The sequence below is a fragment of the Castor canadensis genome, chromosome 18, assembly GCF_047511655.1.
Source record: "Castor canadensis chromosome 18, mCasCan1.hap1v2, whole genome shotgun sequence".
Classification (NCBI taxonomy): domain Eukaryota; kingdom Metazoa; phylum Chordata; class Mammalia; order Rodentia; family Castoridae; genus Castor; species Castor canadensis.
Genome location: NC_133403.1, coordinates 2,421,801 through 2,446,299, shown reverse-complemented (window position 1 = coordinate 2,446,299; position 24,499 = coordinate 2,421,801). Strand labels below are relative to the sequence as shown.

The window sequence follows — 24,499 nt, the reverse complement described above, 5'->3', positions numbered from 1 at the left end:
TTGGGTTCCTGAGCTTTCGGAGTCCCTGGTGAGGATCCCAGGGTAACACAAGGAACTATCTCTGCATAACCGGGCATTCAGGATACGAGTGTTTCTAGACCCAGACATCCTGGCACCTGTCTTACAATTCCTGCCAGGGGTAGGAAACGCTTGGAAGTTTTCCGATACCGTAAAGAGCTGCGGTTTTTGTCCTGGGCAAATCAGACCCAACTTGGAGAAAAGGGTGATGGACTTGTGCAATGAACAAGTATGTAATGAGGTCGTACCGTCTCCGACTTGCTGCCTTCATTGGTATGGCGCGCTACGGTGGCTAGGATAGCGTGCGAAAAAAGCAGCCGGTTTCTGGAGGGCCACATTTTGGCGCTGCCCAATTCACTCAACTTCGCGGGACACCCAATAGCTGCTGGGCGCCGCTTTACGAGCTGGGGAAAGTGAACGAGGCTTCAAATAGCCTTGGATTCCCATTTCTTTGCTTCCCACGCAGTATGGATCAACAGCTCTCCGCGATCACCGAGCCTCGCTTCCGGCCTCCGCGCCTCACTTCCGGTCCCCGCGCCTCACTTCCGGCGCGCCACTCTTTCCTGCCTTCCGCTTCTCTATGGTTCCTGGGCCGCTGCCGGAAGCAGCTCGCTGGGTGCCCCGGGATAGTGTGCGGAGCTTGTGGTGAGGAGCGGGTCGGGGTGACCCGGCTCTGCGGCGCTTTGGGATGGGGTGGGGTGTTCCGGGGCCGAGGTGCGAACTTCCTGTAGGGTGCACCTGGGCTGCGGTGAGCGCCGATTCCTTATGTGGGAAACACTGGCCGCGGCATCCTCTGGCCCCACGTTATCCTGGTGAGGATAATGGTAGAGGTGGTGGTAACGGCTCACATTTACTGTGTGCTGTCAAATTGGGATTTCCTGCACGTCAGCCTTTCGGGTCCCACTTTGGGGGTTTGCCAGATCAGTTTACCACTGTACAACTGTATTTTTTTGATGGGACTGGGGTTTGGAACTCAGGGGTTCTCACATGCAAATCAGGCGCTCTACCACTTGAGCCTCACCTCCAGTCCATTTTGCGCTGGTTATTTGGGAGATGGGGCGGGGGAGGGCTCTGGAGCTATTTGCCTGGGCTGGCCTTGAACCTGGATCCTCCTGATCTCAGCCTTACAAGTAGCTAGTATTACAGGCGTGAGCCACTGCACCTGGCTTGTAGAACGGTTTTTAATTCAGTCAGTTTATTTTAGTGGGTGCTATGGGATCAACCCTGGGGTTCATGCATGCTAGGCAAATGCTCCACCATTGAGTTACATCCCCAGCCCTAGCTACTTTTTAAATGTACTTGTAGAAAAAACTTCAGATCTCTCTACCATAAAATATTTAATGTAACGAAAATAGACCGTTGTTAACAAATGCTGCCTAGGTTTCATTGAGGCTTCCTTGCCAAAGGAACTTTGGCATCTGCAGATGTTAAAGAGAAATTGGGGAACTGGGATTTTTGTTTGCAGTTCTTGCCTGCACTTGAGCCACTTTCCCCAGCCCATCTGGGAAGTTCTTGGATGCAATCAGAAGTTGCAAAAAAAAAGCCCAAGAAAATGGTTAGCTGGGCATGGATGGTGGTGTATGTCTGTAACTCCAGCACTTGGGAGGCTGAGATCAGGAGGATCGAAGTTCAAAGACAGTTCAGGCAAATAAATAATTTGTGAGACCTCCATCTCCACAATAATCAGAGCAGAAGGGACTGGAGGTGGGGCTCAAGTGGTAGAGCGCCTGTTTTGCAAGTGTGAAGCTCCGAGTTCAAACTCCAGTCCCACCAAAAAAATAAAAATAAATAAAGTGGAGGAGTGAGATTAACTTTCTCCCCAAGTATATTAACACTTTGGAAGATCACCCACGAAGTATCTGAAGCCCCGTGCCACTTTCTGTTCATCACCTTCACTAGGAGGGTGCCTCCTGTGTTAATGTCCCCTACAGTCCCTGAGGTAGGGTTTGTAACTCTCATACGATTTATAAGGAAACACACCCAGAGGGAAGAGAAGTGAGTTGTTCCAGGACTCAAAGCCATAAAATAGGAGAAGTGGAGGTTCCAACTCAGGACTCCATCTCCACCACACCATGTTGTTGGTTCCTGCAAAAGTGTTAGTGACAAATTGCTTGGGTGAAGGGGACAGTGCTGCTCACCTCAGGGGGCTGTGGTGATGACCAAGCAGTTGCCAGGGAGGGTGTTTTGTGATCATGGAGCTCCATGAAATGTAGATTCTATTTTTAAATTTTAGGGTCAAGCAGGTAGTCAGTGTGACATCAGATGAACTTCTGGGAAGACTAGGAGGGTCAATATTTGTCAAGAACATTGGTGTGGCATCACATGGACCAAGTTTTAGCATACTATGTGACCTTGGGCAGGTCATTTGCCTTTCTGGGCCTCAGTTTTCTCATCTGCAAAATGGTAGTTTGTGATAAAAATCAAATGGGAACATAGCTAAAAGTGCTTAGATCGAGGCCCACCTACACCGTGAAATAGGCTACATATTGGAAATAGGCTTGTGTCCCATACAGGAATTTGATGTAAATTTATGGAGGACTTTACCAAACTCACAATCTAGGTAGGAAGACAGGTTCAAACGGTTCAAAGGCAAATTTCCTAATAGTTTATTCACAGCACCTAAAGGAACTCCTAGGGGGCTTCCCATAGCAAGTGAGCATCACTTAGTCTTAAAGGATCTAGAATATTCTCTAGAGTATGATTTAGAAAGTGGGAGTGCTATGTACAGGTGAAGCAAGGAGTAGAGGTCAGAGGCAGGGGAAAAAATTCATAGCCATAGAAATGCAAGAAGTGTTGGTAAGGTGGGCTGAGGGTATGGGTCTTTACACCAGGCCTGGGAGTACAGACTTCCTTCTGTACATTATTGTAAAGAGTCAGCGAAAGTTTTGAAATGGGAGAGTCATTATTTAAGTGGGTCTTTAAAAAGAAATAATATAGCCATGCACTAGAGCCTCACGCCTGTAATCCCAGCTACTCAGGAGGCAGAGATCAGGAGGATGGTGGTTTGATGTCAGCCCAGGCAAATAGTTCGAGAGACCCTATCTCGAAAACATCCAATGTAAAAAAGGACTGGTGGAGTGGCTCAAGGTGTAGGCCCGAGGTCAAACCCCAGTACTGCAACAAAAAAGAAAAAGAAGAAAGAAACAATAAATATACCCAGCATTACGGGGCAGGAGTATTAGAGCAGCTGTGGAGAGGAGGGTGGAGACCTGGTCTAGATTGTTGAGCTGGGAGAACATGGCGCCTGGGATTGCTAGGTGAGTACCAACATGCAGGATACTGCTGTGGAGAGTGGGAGCAGGGTCTGAGTGGGGCAGGGAAGGGAGATGTTAAAAGAGATCCTGAGGTCAGTGGGCTGGGTGGTGAAACCTCTTTTTAGAAAGAAGGTGGAGGGGCCAGATGCAGTGACTCACACCTATAATCTTAGCAGTGGCTTACTCAGGAGACGGAGATCAGGTGGCTTATGGTTCCAGGCCCGCCTGGGCAGAAAGTTTGAGAGACCCCATCTCAACCTATAAAAGCTGAACGTGATGGCATGTTCTTGTCATCCCAGCTATGCAAGAAGAGGACAGAGGTCCAGACCAACCTAGGCATAAATGTGAAACCCTGTTCAAAAGTAACAAAAGCAGAAAGGGCTGCTTTTTTTTTGTTAGAGTACCTGCCTAACAAATACAAGTCCCTGAGTTCAAAAAGACAGAGGACCCAGAATGTAGCTCATTGGTACACAGGGTCTTCGGATGATCCTCAAACTGGGGTGAGGAGAGGAGATGGACAGCTCAAGGACCTGTCGAACCCTGTAGTACAGAGGATTAAACGCAGGCTGTGGAGAGTTGAGTGATTTTTCTTGATTTATCAAGACTAGAAGTGGTGAGAACTGTTAGGCAGACTTCAGTTTTCTAACTCCAGGAGAATCTCCAACTTTTTTTTGGTGACACTGGAGTTTGAACTCAGAGCTTCATGCTTGCTAGGCAGGTGCTCTTATCTCTTGAGCCACTCCACCAGCCCTATTTTCTGATGGATTCTTTTTAAGATAGAGTCTCAGACTAATTCCCCAGGGCTGGCTTCAAAGCCCAATCCTCTTGATCTCTGCCTCCTTAGTAGCTTGGGATTATAAGCGTGAACCACCGGTACCTGGCTTCCAATTCTGACTTTGGAAAAAATGTCAAAAGCAGCTGGGCACTGGTGGCTCACAGCTGTAATCCTTGCTACTTGGAGGCTGAAATCAGGAGGCTTGAGATTCAAGGTCAGCCCAGGTAAATAGTTCGAGAGACCCCTCTCATCAACAAAACCCAGAGCAAAATGGACTGGAGGCGTGGCTCAAGAGGTAGAGTACCTGATATGCAAGTGTGAAGCCCTGAGTTCAAACCCCGGTCCCACCAAAAATAAATAAATAAATCTCAAAAACTTTCTTTTAACAGCTGTCTGTTGTTTTCCTCCTGACTTCTAGGAACAACCATGTCATCAGAATCCAGCAAAAAACGGAAACCCAAAGTTGTCCGAAGTGATGGGACTCCAACTGAAGGAAAGAGAACTCGAGCTGACACTGAGCAGGTGAGATGAGTGAAAGTTATCAAGCCACACACCCGCTTGTGGGTGTGCAGGAGCTCAGGGTCACATCTACCAGAGACAACCTTCTGGTGGCCTCTACTTGCCCAGGTGACTGGTCAGCAGGTTCTCCTTTTCCTTTTGTCTGTTTATCTGTCCTTGAATCTGTCAAGGTAATTCAAAACATAGCTGGGTTTTGTTTTGTTTTGTGTGCAACACACTGGAATTTGAACTCAGGTCCTCACACTTGCTTTTACCGTTTGAGCCACTCTACCAGTTCGACATAGCTGTTTTGATTAGCTGGATTTTATTTGTTGTTATTTTATTTTTAAATTTTTTATTAGGATATATTCATTATTTGACAAAGACTTATAAACAGGTGCAGAAAATAAATTCTCTTTCCCCCAGAACTCATTGTTCAGTGTGAGTTTTGATACATATAAAAAGGAACATCATGAAAAGAATAACAGGACAAGGAAAAGGAAACAGCCTGTGTTCCTCAGATTTAAGAACTCAAGCTTAGGGGGGCATTGATGACAGCACTCTTAAATCTTTTTCTTTTTTTTTTATGTTTTTGATACATTAATTTTACACATGGATGGAGTTTGGTATGATAGTTCCAGTCATATACACGTGTGTTCATCACGTCCATCTACTGTTGCTCTACCCTGGGCCTGCCACCTGCCTCCCCTTCTCCCTCCAGCACTTTTTTGGCCCTAAAAATCCTTCATTTCTTCTGTTCCCCCTTCCCCCTTACTCTTCCTTGTCTCTCCTTCTATCCCATTCTGTACTTCTGCAGGGTTGGCGTACTGATTTCCTTACACGAGGGAGAACATGGCATTTGTCTTTCTGTGTCTGGCACTTGTTTCACTCAACGTAACGTTCTCCAGTTCAGACCTTGTCAGAATAGATAACTGACTCACTCTCTTTTATGGCTGAGTAGTAGTACTCTAGTATTACACTCTTAAATCTGATGTATTCTATTGCAAAGGCTAGGAGGCCAATTATGGTATTTTGGTCTCTGCTAACAGTTGATTTGACCATGTAAGTAACCATAAATAGGAATTTGGTTAAGTAAATTCTGGCTCATTTCCGTAGGGGACTGTCAGACAGCCATTTTGATGGAGAGCTTATGTATTTGGATGAGAAGTTGCACTGAACAGCACGGACAGTGTGATCCTATCTTGCTTAAAAATAAAATAGTATTTGCACTATTCACAATGGAATTGTTTAAGGCTTGGAAATGATTTACAGGCAATTTCTCATTTTCTTTTTGATACTCCTGTGTTCTGAATCTTTTTCACCAAGCACGTGGTGATTACTTTGTAATCAGGAAGAAGAAATGAGGGACTAGGGATGTAGCTCAATGGTAAAGTGCTGTTTATTATGCACAAGGTCCTGTGTTTGATCCACAGCACTGCAAAAAGGAAAGGGGATTGAGAGAGAGGTGCTTCTATTGTGAAAATAAGAAAAACACTCGATTTGAGTACCAGTTACTTTATTTAGCTGATTCGTGGCTTTATTATTATGGTTCTGATGTGATGAGAGTGCTCAGCTACTTAGCTGAGATTTCAGATGCATCCTAGGGCCTCTTTCCTGGCTTCCACAGGAAGGTAGATACTACAGCGAGGAGGCTGAGGTAGACCTCCGGGACCCAGGCCGAGATTACGAGCTGTACAAGTACACATGCCAGGAACTTCAGAGGCTGATGGCTGAGATCCAGGACCTGAAGAGCAGGGGTGGCAAGGATGCGGTAAGGCGCAAGGCCAGCGGTGAACCTGGTGGGTCTGCACAGACACGCCTCCTTTTGCCCTTACCTGGACCCTATCTGATCTTGGTCTTCTGTCCCCACCATGATTAGGTGGCTGGAACCTAGAGGCTCTAGAGCCCTTTCAGTTAACTTACTAGAAGTTGTCATTACCACCCAATCACCCATTATATAATAAAAGTACACGATAATTATTTTTTCTATAACTCTAATTTGATTATTCTTTAGTATTTATTAAGCAGCAGGCATCTTGGTAGGTGTTAAGAAACACTGGTATGTATCTATTCCTTTGACGTTACAAATATGGGTATATGTAAGTATATCATTCAGTCACCCTTGCATTTCCTTCGTGATACTTCTGGTTCTGGGCTCTCTCCAGTATCTGTTTTTGGCCCTGGCTGGGATTGGGCCAGCACTGGGTCTGAAGGAAGCTGAACCAGCACCTGTTGTTAGAGGTCTTTATGATTTTCTCTGCCTGTAGGCAGTGGAAATTGAAGAACGGAGAATCCAGAGCTGTGTGCACTTTATGACTCTAAAGAAACTTAACCGATTAGCCCACATCAGGCTGAAGAAAGGAAGAGATCAGACCCACGAGGTAGGTGTTGAGAGGTTTAATTAACCCTCTTCCCCACTATTCCCAGTCCTCTTTTTTGACCCCTGTGCCCCTTCTCTGATTTTGCTGACATTTTGTCCCACCCAGACCCTGTTCACCACCTGCAACCTTGTCTTCCCTTCAGGCTAAGCAGAAAGTAGACGCCTATCACCTGCAGCTACAGAACCTGCTGTATGAGGTGATGCACCTGCAGAAGGAGATCACCAAATGCCTAGAGTTTAAGTGAGTTTGTGAGGACAGGGCTGTGGCACAGCTGCTCTGTGGAAGCTGCTTTTCCCTGGCTCAGTAGGAACCAGTCTCTTTAAACTAAATCCAGTGAGCTTGGAAAACTGCAGGCTCTTCCAGATCCTGAAATAGGTCACTTGGAGTGGGAGATTCCTAAGCAGTAGTTTCGGGCTGCACAAAGAACCAGGAAGCCTTTTTGGGTCTTTTGAGTTCTCAGCGCTGCTCTTGGTGAAAAGCAGTTCTGTCTCCTCAGTGGGGGCCTTTTTTTTACCAGTTTGATAGTGGGGCACCTCATACAGAAGCAACTCACTTCCAGTCACATTCTTTTAACTTTTTGGCCTAATTTTCCTCTCTAAAATCCCAGCAGTTCCTTTTTGAACTCAAAACTGGGGGTGGGACTGGGGTTTGAACTCGAGGCTTCGTTCTTGCAAAGTAAGCACCTTACTGCCTGAACCACACCTCCAGTCTCTTTTGCTGTGGTTCTTTTGGAGATGGTGTCTCTCAAACGATTTTCCTGGGGTGGCCTTTAACTGTGATCCTCCCGAGCTCAGCTTCCCAAGTACCTAGGATTATAGACTTGAGCCACCAGCACCTGACTTTATTTGAGTAGGATCGATAATAGCTAAAAGACATCTGTAAATTCAGTAAGGATCCTTGCAGGTCTTCAGCTAACTTGTGGACAGAAATGTTGGACATAGACAAGGAACCCTGTGTCATTAAGAACCACTCATGACACTGAAAGCCCTGCCAATGAGCATTTGCTGACACTAGATTCTAGCATCTTGAGTCCTGTAGGCCAGTGCTGCATGGGCATTAATGGGGCAGCTTCACATGCTTAAGCCAATGAGGGTTCCTGAGGACAGCAGCTTGACCTCTTGTTTTTGTCTATAGGTCAAAGCATGAAGAAATTGATCTGGTCAGTTTAGAGGAGTTTTATAAGGAGGCCCCATCAGACATCAGCAAGGCTGAAGTCACAATGGGAGACCCCCACCAGCAGACCCTGGCACGTCTGGACTGGGAGCTGGAGCAGCGGAAAAGGTGGGACTTCCTCATTTGTGGCCTTGTTAGCTGTGAAACGACAGTGCTTCCTGATGACTGGGATCAGACAGCAGAGCACTGGAACCAACAGCATAGTCTCCAACCAAATCCTATTTCTGATTAATTCACACTGCCCAGGTTAAACTTGACCAGCCTCATCCTGGGAGGGCTTGTAATTGCTTAAGGCTATTTTAAAAAAGTTGGAGTATCTTTTTGTTTTGTTTTGTTTTGTTTTGAGACAGAGTTTTGCTATGTTGCCCAGACTGACCCTAAAATACTTTACTCAAGTGATCTTCCTGCCTCAGCCTCCCAAATGGCTGAGACTACGGTGCACACCACTGTATCTGGCCATCGAAGTAACTTTTTATCCTTTAAAATTTTAATATCTGAGACCTAAGCATTTTTTGTACTAAAAATCTAATTTTTCCTCCCTTGTGGTACTGGAGATCAAACCCAGGACCTGGAAGATGCAAGAGCTCTACCGCTGAGCTGAGCTATATCTCCAGCGCCATATAGCTACTTTTGAATTTTGCCTTTCCCTCCTACCCATAAGCATGCTGTTTTGGAATTATTTTAAAGCTCTCTTTTGAAATGTTCTTTCATTCAAGATACTGGGATATTCGCTCCAGCATAGAGCAAAATTGTCATTTACAAAATTGTTCTGTTGGATATTTAGGTTGTTTCTGGTTTTTGCTATGGTAAATACTGGTCTCGCTATAAAAAATCTCTTGTACTAATAAAGAGGTTCTCTTTATTAACCATAAGTAGAATTCTAAAAAAACAAAAAAATAAGTAGAATTCTACACTGTGATCTAATCTAAGTCTTTCTAAGTGTATAGCATATATGTTTTTCATAGTAGACTTTTCATGGTTACGTCCCTCCTGTTATGGTGACTGTGTTCTTTTCATATTTATGTAGGAATTCTAGGGCTTTTCATTGGCACATCTGCTCTAGTTTGTTGTTGTTTTTGTTCTATATTTGCCTTTTTCTGTTATAGAAAATATTCTGTGCTTTTGGCCCAAGTCTGGTTCTTAGGGATTTTCTTTTTTTTTTTTTTTTCCAGTACTGAGGTTTGAACTCAGGGCCTACACCTTAAGCCATTCCACCAGCCCTTTTTTGTGATGGGTTTGTTTTTTTTTTAAAAAAAAATTTATTAGCATTTAATAGTTGTATAAGGTGATACATTATGACATTACATATGCTTACAGCATATCTTAGTTAGAGTCACCCCTCCATCATTCTCCCTTCTTCCTCCTCCCTCTTCCTAGAGCAATTTAAACAGGTTTCGTTGTTCTATTTTCATACACGATTACAAAATACATCCATGTTCACCCTCCTGCACCCTCTCCTTATGCCCTTCTCCTTCGCATGGTCCCCACCCTCAAAAGGACCTGTTTTACCTTCTTGCCTTTCATTTTTTAAGTGTGTATTAACTGTTCAAGGGGGTTTCACCTTGGTATTTCATGCAGGTGTATGTTTTTTTTTTTCCTTTCTCTTATTATTCATATATGCATACAAGGCTTGGTTCATTTCTCCCCCCTTCCCCCACCCCCTCCCTTACCACCCACTCCGCCCCCTCCCTCTCCCCACCCCCAATACCCAGCAGAAACTATTTTGCCCTTATTTCTAATTTTGTTGTAGAGAGAGTATAAGCAATAACAGTATGATGGGTTTTTTTGAGATACGGTCTCTCGAACTATTTGCCTGGGCTGACTTCAAACTGCGATCCTCCTGGTCTCTGCCTCCTGAGTAGCTGGGATTTTAGGTGTGAGCCACCATTGCCCGGCTTTTTTTTTTTTTTTTTTTTGATAGTGGTAGTGGAGTTTGAACTCAGGGCTTCACACTTGCTAGGCAGGCACAAGGCCACTCAAGCCATTCCATCAGCTTTTATTTGTGTTGGGTATTTTTCGAGATAGGATCTTGCAAACTGTTTGCCTGGGCTGGCTCTGAATCCCCCATCCTCCTGACCTCTGCTTTGTGAGTGAGTAACTAGGACTACAGATGTGAGTCACTGGTACCCGACTAAGAGATTTTTTTTTTTTTTTTTTTTTTGTGGCTGTACTGAAGTTTGAACGTGCCCTTGTTTTAGCAGGCGGGGGTGGCCTGTCATTCTCCTGTCCAGTCTATTGTTTGAGCTAGGCACAGGCTGAGCTGTGAGTGCTGCATTCCTATGGCACAGATCGGGAATCCATTCCCACCTGCCCAACTCAGGTAGTCTGTGGGCCTCATTTGGGTGATGTAGCTTCTTGTTCCATGTGTGGAAATTTGGGGTCTAGCCTCTCAGGCAAGAAATGGAGAAGATGGCACAGAGGTGTTCTCTGCTGAGCATGTGCAGAACCTCTGGAGAGAGGCATGGATTCACTTGTGCTGGCTCTCAGCTGTGTATATAACCTTGTGCAAGTTCTGTAGCTCCTTGAGCCTTAGTTTGCTTCCTTAGGGACGAGAAAAGTTCTATCTTCTAGAGTTTTTATATATATTAAATGTGATGACGCTTCTAATGAGCTCCCTAAAGGGTCTGGCACATAGTGAGTGCTGACAGACACTGGAGTTAACTAAAACTGAGTTAGAGGGTGAGTGAGAGTCAACAGGTATGTGGAGGTATTCCTGCGAGGCATTGGTGACAGTGCTCTGACTGACCCTTCAGGCTGGCAGAGAAGTACCGAGAGTGTCTGTCCAATAAGGAGAAGATCCTGAAGGAGATTGAGGTGAAGAAGGAGTACCTGAGCAGCCTCCAGCCTCGCCTCAACAGCATCATGCAGGTGAGCTCAGCCCGTCAACCATTAGCTTTGTCTTCACCACTGACCAGAGGCTGCCTGAAGCCATGTCACCTTTTGGGCTTTGCCAGGTGTGTTAAGCTAATCAGAGTGCAATGCAAGGGTGGTCTTGTCTGCAGTCCCCTCCAGCTGATGTGATGAGCTTATGTCCTGGGGTAAAGAAATGATGGCAGATGGACTCAGGAATGTATACTCACCTGTACCTATGTGTTTTGTTTCTATCCACAGTCACCTTTGGTGAGCAAGCATGGTTTTCCAGGCTGTGCTAGTTCAGTTTCCCTCTTCATGGTCTCCACCAGCCCTGCCATCTCCAGGCATCAAAGCACACTTCCTGTAGACATCTGCCTGCTCAGCAGATCTGCTTATTTGAGAGCCCTTTTGTACCTTAGGAGGAAAGGCTCCCACTTTGCCTATAATGTAGAATGTCTTGGCCTGGCACAGTGGCTCATACCTATAATCCTAGCTATTCAGGAGCAGAGACTGGGAAGAATGTGGTCCAGACTGACCTGGCATGAAATGAGACCCTATCTCAAAAATAACCAATGCACCTGTAATCCTAGCTACTCAGGAAGCAGAGATCAGGAGGATAGCAGTTCAAAGCCAGCCTGGGCAAATAGTTCTCGAAAATACCTAGCACAAAAAGGGCTGGTGGAGTAGCTCAAGGTGTAGGCTGAGTTCAAGCCCTGGTACCACAAGTAAACAAACAAACAAACAACCAAGATATAAAGGGCTACTGGAGTGGATCCAAGTAGTAAAGTGGTAGAGCCCTTTCCTAGCAAGACCAAGATCCTAGATTTGTTTTAAATTCTGACAATTTTATAAAGCAGAGTAAATGGCTAATATGGGGGAACATTGTAAAAGAACCCTAGAGAAATTATAAACTCACTTTTCTAGGACTTAGCAGGTCTGCACTTCCTCCCTTCAACTCTAGGCATAGTTGTTCACAGAGCTGGAGGCCTGGCTGGAGCAGTAGAGCACCTGCCTAGCAAGTGCGAGGCCCTGAGTTCAAACCCCAGTACTACAAAAAACAACAAATAAATAAATGAGTTGTTCAAAAAAATATTCTCCAGTGTTACTTAATAATAAGAGAAAAAGAAAGTGAAAACTAACAGTTTTGATTGTACTTAACAACCCACCTCCTCTGCATCGTTCAGTTTCTCCTGTTGGCTGGGTGCTGGTGGTTCACACCTGTAATCCCAGCTACTCAGGAGGCAGAGATCAGGAGGATCATGGTTCAAGGCCAGCTCAGGCAAATAGTTTGTGGGACCCTATGTAGAAAATACCCAGCACAAAACAGGGCTGGCTAGATGGATCAAGTGGTAGAGTGCCAACCTATTAGGTATGAGGTCCTGAGTTCAAATCCCAGTACCACCAAAAAAAAAAATTCTCCTGTTAATTGGAGCTCTGTAAATGTCCCTGAATAGGGTCCAGATTAAATAAATTTTTGCATAATATAGCCTTGCAACTGTGATGGGAATATGGGAGCCACTAATAGAATAACTGGGCAGAAAGAAGATCTAATATATTATTAAGTAAAAAAATGCAAGTTGTAGAACTTACAATATGAGCTCATTTGTATATTTCAATGTGTGTATGGATATATATGTGCGTGAGTTTTGTGAACAGTTGGGAAATATGTTCACACCAAACCATTAACAGTTATCTCTGGGGGATGTGAACTAGAATACAACTTTTCTGAAATGACATACGTATACGACTATATAGATGTGAGGAGGAATGGCTGAGCCAGGGGTTGAAGAGCAGCCTGGGCAACATAAGGAGGACACCCCCATCTCGAAAAAATAGTAATAATAAATAAATAATTTAATTTTACAGGACTGGGATGCAACTCAGTGGTAGTGTGTATTGGCATACATAAAGACCTGGGTTCATTCCCCAGCACCCAAAATAATCATGTTAATAGTAACAATTTTGCATGCAGAAAAGCATACAACTCATAAATATACAACTAAATGAATCTTCACTACGTTACCACATCTGCATAAACACCTGAAAGAACATTGCCAGTTTTCTAGAACCCGTTCCCACTCCTAGATTGTATCTCCCCACTACCCCTCAATAACCCTTATCTTGACTTCTAAGCCATAGGTTACTTTTGACTGTTTTTTGTTGTTTTGTTTTGTTTTTTTGCCTGTTTTGAGCTTTGTGAAAGTAGAATTGTATGCACTCTGTGTCTGCTTCTTTAGCGCAGTGACAATTTGTGAAATTTACCTAGGCTGCTCTGGGTACCACATTTCTGCTGCGTCTGTGCGCAGGAATGAAGCTGCCTGGATAGCGTACGCTGTACATACATTAAGCTTGGGTGGACGCTGAAAAGGAAATTCCTACAGCACTGTTCCCATGGTTCCACATCCTGTCCAGTGCTTGATAGGGTCGGTCTTTGTAATTTTAGCTTTGTGGAGAGTATTTCATTCTGGTTGTAATTTTCATCTCCCTAGGATCTAGTGATATTGAATATAGAATTTTCTATTTCTTTTTTTTTGAGATGGCCTTCCTTGGCACAGGCTGGCCTTGAACTAGCAATCTTCTTGCCTCAGCCTCCTAAATGCTGAGATTACAGGCTTGCCCACCACATCCAGCCACAACTGATTTTTTTTCTTCTGTTAACCTTTGTCTGCTTATCTGTTTGTTTAATCATGTATTACCTTTGTAAATAAAAACTACATATGGTCGCAAAGCAGCTACATGGTCCTGTGGATGGATGAAAAAAGGGCAAATAAAAACTCACCTTCTGTTGCCCACAGGCTTCCCTCCCAGTGCAGGAGTACCTGTTCATGCCTTTTGACCAGGCTCACAAGCAGTACGAGACGGCCAGACACCTGCCACCGCCCCTCTATGTGCTCTTTGTCCAGGCCACTGCTTATGGGCAGGCCTGTGGTGAGTATGGGGGCCGGGTGAGGGTGAGGGCTGTGGGAGCAGCAGCCACGGCTACTGAGTCATGTGGAAGCACTGGCTCCCCCAAGAGAGCTCCCCAACCCTGCCCAGAAGCCCTCAGGTGATAGGTGCTGCTTCCCTTCTGCAATACCCAGCATGGCTGCTTCAACCAGCTTGCCTGAGGCTGGACTAACTGGATGGGCATTTCAGAATAAATGGCTTTGAATGTTTCATAAGCCTGGCTGGATGGCCCCCAGGTGCAGTGCCTGAACAGCCTGTCCAGGTTCTCAGGTTCTCGCTCCATTAAGGCATGCTTGGCAAGTGGATCGGTGTTTCCTATTCTGCTTTAGGGGGCAAGGAAAAGCACTTGGTGAACACAGATTCCTGCCAGTGCTCCCGGACTTTCTTTCACTGGGCTCTGAAATAGGCTACGTGTCTCACCAGGTGAAAGACTGTGTCCTGAAGCTTAGGGGCAGCCTGGGACTCTGCTAAGTGTTGGGAAAGCTTTTGCTCTGCGCCATTGCAGCTTGCCCCCAATGCCTGAACATCTCCTCCTCGATCCCATCCCACCCATCGCACCAGTCAGACATAGACCGAACCAGTGCATGCCCTCCTCCCAGCCACGGCACCAACACATTACTGTCTCTCTTCTTGTGTCTCTCTGGTCCGTTCCGCCGTCTCCCACTCCTTTGTTCTCCCTCCTGTTTCCATCATCAGCTCATATGAAATCCTCCTCCCAGCCCCCTAGACAGGGTGAGTAATTATCTTTTTTTCGTGTGTGTTTAAAATTCAGCTTGCTTCCGCTCCCATTTTCCTGTAGACTCAGGATTAAACAACTGAAAGAGTACTCTGGCTGGGAATATGGTTTAGTCAGTGGTACAGTGCTTGCCTGGCATGCTCAAGGCCTTGGGTTCAATCCCCAGCTACAGCTTGTTGGTGGGTGGGTAAGATGGTTTGTGTATGGTTGGTAGACGTGGCACAGAAGTCGACTATTGGGGAAAGTGTACGCACTTCTTTAGTGCAGCTGGACAAATGGTGTGAGGCTTTTGTGACTCCGTACCCTTGAGACTGGAAGGGGTTGGGGACGTAGCTGAGGTGCTAGGTCTGATCTCTAAACCACAGAAAAAGAAATGCAGGAAGTGGGGTGGTGCGCTGTTTGACCTCTTACTACTGGGCTGCCCAGAATTCCACAAAAGGAGAGCACGAGGAGTCACTCAGTGGGATATCAGGCCAGTGTGTGGAACAGGCTGTTAACACAGTGTTTGAGAGGCCAAACTCGAGTTCGACAAACCTGAACTTGAATCCTGGCTTATCTGCTTCTTGGCTGTGGTTTCTAACTTGTCTGAGCCTTAGGTTTCTCATTTTTAAATATCTGTAATGATAACATCAGTTCTATAGAGTTGTTGGTAAGAGTAAGACTTATTTATTTACCAGTGCTGGGGATTGAACCCAAGGCCTCCTGCATACTAATCATGTACTCTATCCCTGAACTACATCACTATACCTAAAAGCTAATTTTTTAAAAATAATTTTGTAGTTAAAAGTATAAGCATCAGCGTCATCAGCCCCCACCGCTCAGCAAGGTAGTGATTCGCCAAGACCCCATTTCATAGGCTGGAAACTGAGGCTTAGAGCAGTGACTTCACTTTCCAGGTCATGTGTTCAGGAGTTGATGGGCCTGGGACTGGACTGCAGGGTCCACCCTCCTACCTACTCTCTGCAGTTAAGTGAGATGGTGTTGTCAGGTGGTGGGTATCATGCAGAATAGAGAATAAACACTTAGGCGAGAGCTGTCGTTTCTGGGGATGTGGACAGGTGAGTTTTAGGACAGTTGGCAGAAGAGTTTCATGGTGCTGTGGAGTCAGGGTTTGAATTTCTGTGCCTTATGTATACATGAAAAGAGAGACATTCAACACGGTCTTAGGGATGCTTCTCTGGAAATTCTTTTTTGGGGTGTTCTCAGAAAATGATGGAAAAAAGATTTAATTTCCCTACCAGTTTCTGGGGAAGAAGCAGGAAAAAATGTAGCCCCACGCTTGCTTGCTTGCCTTTCTCAGCTCCTCCCCATCAGTTTTCCCATGAAGCTTTTTCTTGTCCACAGATAAGACATTGTCTGTGGCAATCGAAGGCAGTGTGGATGAAGCCAAGGCTCTGTTCAAGCCCCCTGAGGACTCCCAAGGTAAAGTGGTGGTTGGGTTGCCTCCCCAGGAACATCAGGTCAGCACCCAAGGCCATTTCTCCTTGGCTCTAGCTGGACTGCTTCCGTGTAGCAGGAAGTCAGTGTTTGGGGCAGATGGGAGAACTCAGTTCTTGGAGTCACAGAGAGCTGCCTTTGGATTACAGTCCTACAGCCCTACCACTCACTACCTCACTGGCCCTGGGAAGGTCTAAGCCTCAGTCTACTTATCTGTAAAAGAAGAATGGTAATATCTCATCTAGAATTACGTGGTTAGATGGGACAAGGCATACAAGGTCCTAAACATCATCCTTGGCACATAGTAACCCCTCTGTGCAAGCAGCTAATATTCTTGTTATTTATATCACCATTACCACCAGTGGAGGGGCTTGTTCTCCATAGAAATGACATTAAAGATCTAAAAAAGAAACGGGTGGTGGGATGATAGGTCATTCTTGTGTTTTTGTTTGTTTGTTTTTGTGTCACTGGGGCTTGAACTCAGGACCTACATCTTGAGCCACTCACCAGCCCTTTTTTTTTGTGGTGGGGTTTTTGGAGATAGGGTCTTGTGAACTATTTGTCCTGGCTGGCTTCGAACTATGATCCTCCTGCCTGATCTGAGTGGCTAGGATTACAAGTGTGGGCTACCAGTGCCTGGCACCATGTTTTTATTACTGAACGAGAAGCAGCAAATTGAGTTATCATTTATTCTAAAGAAAGCCATATACAGAGTCTGGACTTCTCAGTCCCCAGGGGTGAGGTGCTTTGGGGAGCACGTGGAGCCCTCTCACCTTTCCCTGCCTTCTCTGTGTGGCCGCAGATGACGAGAGCGACTCGGATGCTGAGGAAGAGCAGACCACGGTAAGCAGTATTTCCTGCAAGTCTGCTGGGGCCACCTCCCTGGACACAGAGGAAGAGGACTGAAGAGAGGGCTGCAGGGATGGAGCCTAGCTCCGGATAGCTGAGGCAGCGGGTGCCAGACAGCAGTGTGAGGCCCTGGCCAGAGGGAATGGGAAGAGGGAAATTCGGATAACCAGTGATTATCGTCTTGCCCCTTTCCTTTGTTCAGAAGCGACGGCGACCCACACTGGGAGTTCAGCTGGATGACAAACGCAAGGAGATGCTGAAGAGGCACCCGCTGTCCGTCATGCTGGACCTGAAGTGCAAAGGTGAGCTTACTCACCTCATCCTGGGGGATCTGGTAGCATCTGAGTTTGACCAGCTGTGGGTGCAGAGAGCCCAATAAGCTAGAGGCCTCTTTGCCCCTAAAATTGTTTTGGTGACCTTGTTCTCTGTTTTTCTCCCTTGTTTTGCACGAGTGTTTGACTTTTTTTTTTTTAAGCCATAACCTTATACAACAAAGCAACAAAAATCCAGACACATAAGGGACATTTAATAAAACTACACTTTCTGAATTTGACATGTCAAATGCACAGAACTAGTTGCAAGAGTATGTAGGTTTTGAGTAATACCACCACCAAGTTTAATTTAATAAATATGAGTTTACAGCCGGGCACCGGTAGCTCATTCCTGTAATCCTAGCTACTCAGGAGGCAGAGATCAGGATTGAGGTTTGAAGCCAACCTGGGGGCCAAATAGTTTGTGAGATCCTATCCCAAAAAAACCCATCACAAAAAAGGACTGGTGGAGTGGCTCAAGATGTAGGCCCTTGTTCAAACCCCAGTACTGGAAAAAAATTGTGTGTGTGTGTGTGTGTGTGTGTGTGTGTGTGTGTGTGTGTGTGTGTAAATAATACGAGTTTAGAACTCTGTTCTGCAGAGACTATGTCTTGAGACCTGGTGGAGTACTCAAATGGTAGAGTACCTGTCTAGTAAGTGTGAGTCTCTGAGTTCAAACCCTGGTACTGCCAAGAAAAAAAAAAGAGAGACGAGAAAGAATATGGTTTTGTAGGAAAGGAGTACATGGTAAGTGTTTGGTAATACAGGAGGTAACAATGAAATCTAACTTTCCCTCACCCCAGGCTCTCTGATGCCAGTCCTTGGTCTTGACCTCTAACCACAACCACTGTTATAGATTTTTATGTGTTTGCTAGAAATATTCTATGATCCAGAAACTTTTATACAAGTATATATTTATCCCACTTTATTTATTTTTGGTGGGACTGGAGTTTGAACTCAGGACTTCACGCTCCCTTTATTTCTTACACAGATGGAAATGTGCTATGCACACTGGTTCTCTCTGCTTTTTGTTTGTTTGTTTGTTTTCAACTTTGTGTGTGTGTGTGTGGGTGTGTGGTGCTGGTGCTGAGGATGGAACTGAGGACCTTACTCATGCTAGGCAAGTGCTGTACCCCTGAGCTATACCCCTGTCCTCCCTTTTCCTCTTCATCCAGCTTCCCCTGGTGTTAACACCTTAATTAACCACATTGCCATGATCAAAACCAGTGTTAATTTCATTGATCCAGTGAAATTAACTCAACAACAGGATGACATTCAGAGTTCCCTCCTTTTTCTACTAATATCCTTTTTCTGTTCCAGGACCAAGGCAGGATCTCTATTGTGTTTAGCTGTCTTGCTTCTTAGCGTCCTCTGGGCAACGGCAGTTCCTCAGTCTTTCCTTTTGTTTTATGACCTTGATCGGAGGGCAGTTATGATTTGGGGAGAGAGTAGCAGAGATGTCATAATGCCATCATGCCAGGGGTATCCCTTAGTCTTGTTGATAATGTTGACCTTGACCTCTGGCCTCCCTGTTCATGTTGACTAGTGGCAGACTCACAACGTTCAAGAGCTTGTAGACATACTACTTTTTTTTTCCCCCTCAACATTATTTGTTGTTGCATTTTTGTTTTTATAGTAAAAGATTGTCAAGTCATGTTTGAATTTCTTTCCTTTAGTACTGCTCACTCTGCTATAAGCATTTAACTCATAGATGATTCTTTTCCTTTCCTCCTCCCCCTCCAGACGACAGTGTGCTTCACCTGACTTTCTACTACCTCATGAACCTCAACGTCATGACAGTGAAAGCCAAAGTGACGACTGCCATGGAGCTGATCACCCCCATCAGTGCAGGGTATGGGCCAGGAGGAGGGGATGTGGTGGGAGCCTGGGCTGCTCTCAGCTCCTCCCTCTGAAAAGGTCCACTTCCACGTTCACATCTGTGATTGTGTCCCATAGCCTGGGAGTCCTGGCACATCCCTGGAATTTAGAAATGACTCTCTGACTTAGATTTGTGAAGCAGATGACAGAGTGACAACAGTGCATTTGCAAATTGACTGAGTGGGCAGAGCTACCAGCTTTTTGAATCCATGGAACGTGTCTGGATACAAAAGTGTGATTTGGCAAATCTGACTAGGTTGACAAATTTAGACCACTCTTTTTCTATCCCAGGCCACTGGGATTTTTCAGCTCAATCTCCAGGTTTGTTCTTACCTGGCTGGTGGGAAGAGGACTATGGGATATCCCAGTAGAGTTTGTTTGTTTGTGTTTGTTTGGTTTTTCTCCTGTGAAAATTAGACGTGGGAAATCAACCCAGGGCCTTGTGCTGCTAGGCAAGTGTTCTACCAGTTGAGGCATGTCACCCCTTTGTTTATTTTGTTTTTGATATAGGGTTGTGCTAACTTTGTCCAGTCTGGTCTCAAACTTCCATCCTCCTGCCTCTGCCTCTGGAGTAGCTGGGGTTGCAGGCATGCACTAACACGATGGCTTGGAGGTTTTGAGGAGGATGAGCAGAGGCTCACACGTCCTCCACTCCAAGAAGCCTCTGACCATAGCAGTCTTGTTCTGCAGCTGGGGGAGGGAAGAAGGGAGGGCAGAGAGGGCCTGAGGGTGGACTACCTTCCACTTACCAGAGCACCACCCCGACTCAGTACTCCTGTCACCGCCCTGACTGGGTCCCACTGTCAAATGGACAAAGACAGCTGAGGCTCAGGTCTGGTCCCTGGTGAAGCAGGCTTCCTCCCATCCCTTCCCATTCTGCCTGATGGGATGGAATCTTCTGCACTTTTAGACCTTGCACTTAAGAGTCTACACCTCTTTCAGGCCTTAGCAGCCTGTGCCTGGACTACCCAGCGACAGGCTGGATGAAACTGACCCTGTTCCCAGCAGAGGGCGCCCAGGATTGCTGCTTCTGAGCATCCAGTTGCAGTGCTCAGCTGGACCATGGGTCCACTCAGATGAGGGTAGAGCTTGTAGTAATGAGCTTTTGGCTTGCCCATCCCTAAGGTGCTAAAATCAGGGCTATTGGCTGGCTTTATTTCATACTTCATTCCAGCTGCTTGCCACACTGTATGCCTGGCCTCAGAGTCTGTGTCCTCACTTTGTGGTCATTAATTGCAGTGTCCCCAGGGTACTTGTGAAGAGACAGGCCTTGGTAGTAGATGAGACACTTGGCAAATGACAGTTGGTTTATCATCACCCACTCTTTTTGTGTTTTTATGTAATGCCTACATTTATTTTTTATTTTCTAGCAGTATCAGGGTTTGAATTCAGGCCTTGTGCTTGGTAAGCAGGCACTCTATCACTTGAGCCATGCCTCCAAATCTCCTCTTCTTTTGGTTCTGGGAATCAAGCCAGGACCTTGTGCATGCTAGGCATGGGTGTGACCACTGAGCCCCAGGTGTAAATTTTTGTCAAGGATTGATTCTTCACCAGGTTTTGTCAGTTAAAAACTGGGCTGGGGCTATAACTCAGAGGTAGACCCTGGATTTGATCTCCAGCACTGCAAAAAGAAAAACAAAAGCCTCCTGTGCAGTTTTAGCTATTCCATTTTATGTTTGCTTGATTCAGCTTATTAGTAATAGTCAGTAAACAGTGGCTGAAAGACTGAAAACCTTTGTTTTCCACCCAGTTCTCCCTGTGAGGCAGTGAAGTGGGCAGAGGCCCATGGGGGTCAGGGAGACAGAGAACAGGGAAGAGCCAGCAGCCACCACTGTCCTGGTATCAAGTTCCCAAAGTCACGCTGAGACAAAATGCCCTGAGACTCAGAGCAGCAGGGTCAGCATGTCCCACCTCCATTGTTCCAGGTGTCATCCTGAGAAAAATAAGAACCCTCCCCTGCTGCTTCAGGAAAAGAACAGGCCTCGTCCTTTGTGACAAAATTACTACACGATCCTCCACACCATCTCTACTCTGCCTGTCACATTTAATTACAGATTGTACCCTAACCATCCCAAGTGGGTGGCAGTGGTGACACTGTCTCTCTCTCTCCTTACAGCACTGAGTCACTGTGTCTCCAGTGCATGTGATAATACCTCTGTCTGGGAATATGAAGAAGGTCTTTTTTTTCTTGATTACCATGAGATTTGGTCAAAGTGATATAGACCGAGCACGCTTGTTTTCTCTGGGGTGGAAGGAGTCTGATCTGCTTTGAAGAAAATCCTTATTATTTCTATTATAATGGACATTGTTACATTTACTAGAAATCATTATTGGGTGGAGGGAAAATAGAGGGATTGGGTCACAGGTACCACAATAAGTAGATAAGAGGAGTGAGTTCTGATGTTCTGCAGTATAGTGTTGACTGCAGTTCACAACAGCTTACTACAGTTTATTAAGAACTGTAAAGAGAGAAGTTCAAAGGTTTCCAACACAAAGAAATGAGAAATGTCTAAGAAGATGGAAGTGCTAAGTGCCAGATTAGATCAGTATGCGTGTATCAAATTATCACAGTGTACCCCACAAATATGTATAATTTATGCACTCACCCCATTTACCCCCACAGCTAGAGAACTTAGCTTAGTGGTGGAGTACTTGCCTAGCATGCACAAAGCTGGATTCAATCCCCAGCACTGCAGAAAAACAAAAAAACAAAATAGCTTAATTGCACATGTAAAAAACATTTTTACTATCCTTATTTCTGGTACTATTTTTATTATTCCTCCAAGGTAAGGCCCTAGCCACCATATAACTCTTGAATAGAGGGTTTAAAAAAAAGAAATTGGGAGTTCACAGAAAGAGTCTGGCCCATGGGAGGCTTTGCCACCCCCAAATGCCTTTGTGCACCTGGAGACTCGATGTTGGCCGGCATTCTCACTGCAGTCTCTTCTCCTTTGCAGGGATTTGCTGTCCCCTGACTCAGTCCTCAGTTGTTTGTATCCTGGAGACCATGGAAAGAAAACTCCGAATCCAGCCAATCAGTATCAGTTCGATAAAGTTGGGTGAGTCAGCAGCATTTTCCCTCTCTCAGCCTCTCTGTTTCTGAGTGTCTTGATGGCACAAGGCCAAGCTGGAGACCGGTCAGGGCCAGAGGCCACCTAAAGGGTAAGATGACCGTGGGGCTGGATGGGACACATTCCCTTTCTTGCTTACAAGGCAGGGGGATGTGGTGGAAGGACAGATGAATCAAAATTTGAGGACCATATACATATGTGATAAGGGATGGAGATGTGACTCAGCAGCAGAGCCCTGGTTTCAGTCCCCAACTCTTCAAGGAGAAGGGAAAAAAAAACCTCCCTGATACAGTAAAAATGTTTAACATTTGAAATTTTTTAATTTTAATTCTCTGGTGATTAAGTTTTTGGATTGTTGTTGGGGTTTTTTTGTCTGTTTGTTTCTTGAAATAGAGTTTTGCTATGTGACCCATACTGGCCTTGAACTCAAGACCCTCCTGCCTCAGCCTCCCAAGGGCTGGGATTATAAAACTGCATCACCACATCCAGTTAAAATTTTTATAAATATTTTATATATTGGCAGACTGGTGAAGAGGTTAGTGCAAAGCCTTCTATTTGAGATTTGCTTAAGATTTGAAGGCTGCAAGGGGAAAAGAGGAACATGAATGTGGGAGAGATAAAATTCCCAGTAAGGAGCTGATGAAGTTAAGGTACTTTGCAGGCAGCTTAGCTATGAACAGGCTGTCTGTGAGGCACCAGGGGGTGGAAGAGAGGCTGTATCTGGGGACCACAGCAGAAATGACTTATACAATAATTTTATTCTGTCTTCTTTTCCACAGCATCCTGACTTTGAGAGACTATGTACTTGACCTAGGTCACCCCTATTTGTGGGTACAGAAGCTGGGTGGCCTCCACTTCCCCAAAGAGCAGCCCCAGGTGTGTACACTGACCCTGCCTCCTTGGCTGAGGGCCTCCACCTCCTGTTGGATTGATTCCAGAAAGCCTTCTGGCCTGTTGGGGCTTTGGTCTGCAGAATGCCTTTCCTTGGGACTGTGATCAGTCCTGCATCCGCTCAGGACACTTGTAGGTCTCAGGCCTACAAGTGTTGAAATGCCTTTTGCCTTCTCCCTGAGCCTAGTAGTCTTCTAGACCAAGGTAACTTGGTCCCTGCTCTAGGTGCAGCATGGCTGCAGGTTTTGCTTCCCTTGTTTCTTGCCAGAACCAAGGCGTGGAAGAAAGCCAGGGGGCCAGGCACCTTAGCAGAAGCCTGTGTTTTCTCAGGAACTGGTCACAGCCTCTTGAGAATCCAGCAGCCTGTGTTCCTGCCAGGACTCACCTTCTGTCTGTCATAGTGGATAGACCCTGCTATGACTGAACAGCACCCACCTTGGGATGTGCGTGGTCCAGGCTGTGCAGACTGGCAGGTCCCAGGAGAGAGGTGCAGGAAGGGAGGCAGGGCTCTCAGGCGTGTACCTCTCCCTGTCATTCACAGTACACGGTGATTGCCGACCACTCCCAGAGCGCCAGCCACATGGAGACCACCATGACACTGCTGAAGACCAGAGTGCAATCCCGTCTGGCTCTCCATAAACAGTTTGCATCTCTGGGTGAGCTGAGCCTGGGGACTAACTCTCATTCTGACAACACAGGGATAAAACAACAACCTTTCATGCAGAACTCTTAAATCCTGCTGACAAATCAAAGAGCCTGGGATTCCTGACTACTGAGCAGGGGTGTTGAGCTGCGGGCCCATTCAGGCAGAGGCCTGAGCTCCCTGCAGAGCCATCGGGACTGCCCTGGCTCTCCCAGAGATGCTCCCAGAGCCTTTGGTGGCCCAAGTTCATAGACTGATCAGGCTGCTCATCCTAAATCAGTGTATCCCAGACTTTGATGTGCACTTGAAGGCATTTAATGAGAGCCTGATGCATGCTGGGCCCCAATGGAGGCCCGCCCTCAGGAGCTCACTCTCAGCCCATTGAATAGAGCTGTGTAGGGATCCATTCCCTCGACTCTCTACACATACTGACCTGATGCACCTCGGCATGGAGTTGAGCCCCCTGTGTTCTCCTAAGCTCCCAGGTGATTATGATGACCTACTGACTTCTGTGCCGGCCATTGTGGGGCTTCTTTTAGTTTATTAATTCAATAAATCCTTGATAAGTGTGCACTTGCAGGGTGGGCATAGGTGTGTGCAGGGGAGGGTGTCAGATCTTTTAGATCTAGAAGACTCACTCTCAGGAAAGGCATTGGGTTTCAGGACCCACCTGGAGAACTCAACGCCCTGGGCCAGTTCTTTGGCTCCATGTGGACACTGATCTGTCCATCAGGTCTTGCTCTCCACCATTGCTTAATTTGTTTTGTCCCAAGATTGATGATTAT

At 45.9% G+C, this 24,499-nt stretch overlaps 1 protein-coding gene and 1 pseudogene across 3 annotated transcripts in view; both read left to right on the top strand.

Annotated features, from left to right (window-relative positions):
• Nucleotides 1–525: 525 nt before the first annotated feature.
• Nucleotides 526–24,499, top strand: part of Thoc5 (THO complex subunit 5) — a 30,366-nt gene continuing 6,392 nt past the window's right edge. The window contains exons 1-16 of one of the 3 annotated variants that reach the window (XM_020156482.2): nucleotides 526–663; nucleotides 4,466–4,569; nucleotides 6,173–6,316; nucleotides 6,813–6,926; nucleotides 7,069–7,166; nucleotides 8,061–8,207; nucleotides 10,853–10,967; nucleotides 13,748–13,880; nucleotides 14,595–14,630; nucleotides 15,979–16,056; nucleotides 16,874–16,914; nucleotides 17,123–17,222; nucleotides 18,975–19,083; nucleotides 22,067–22,168; nucleotides 22,960–23,056; nucleotides 23,613–23,727. In XM_020156482.2, coding sequence (XP_020012071.1) covers nucleotides 4,474–4,569; nucleotides 6,173–6,316; nucleotides 6,813–6,926; nucleotides 7,069–7,166; nucleotides 8,061–8,207; nucleotides 10,853–10,967; nucleotides 13,748–13,880; nucleotides 14,595–14,630; nucleotides 15,979–16,056; nucleotides 16,874–16,914; nucleotides 17,123–17,222; nucleotides 18,975–19,083; nucleotides 22,067–22,168; nucleotides 22,960–23,056; nucleotides 23,613–23,727 — 1,525 coding nt within the window. In that variant the 5' untranslated portion in view covers nucleotides 526–663; nucleotides 4,466–4,473. Of the gene's footprint in view, nucleotides 664–692; nucleotides 831–4,465; nucleotides 4,570–6,172; nucleotides 6,317–6,812; nucleotides 6,927–7,068; nucleotides 7,167–8,060; nucleotides 8,208–10,852; nucleotides 10,968–13,747; nucleotides 13,881–14,594; nucleotides 14,631–15,978; nucleotides 16,057–16,873; nucleotides 16,915–17,122; nucleotides 17,223–18,974; nucleotides 19,084–22,066; nucleotides 22,169–22,959; nucleotides 23,057–23,612; nucleotides 23,728–24,499 lie in introns of those variants that run through there. The other 2 variants (XM_074061177.1, XM_020156483.2) reach the window with 2 other exon arrangements.
• Nucleotides 4,906–5,017, top strand: LOC141419121 (small nucleolar RNA SNORA40; annotated as a pseudogene).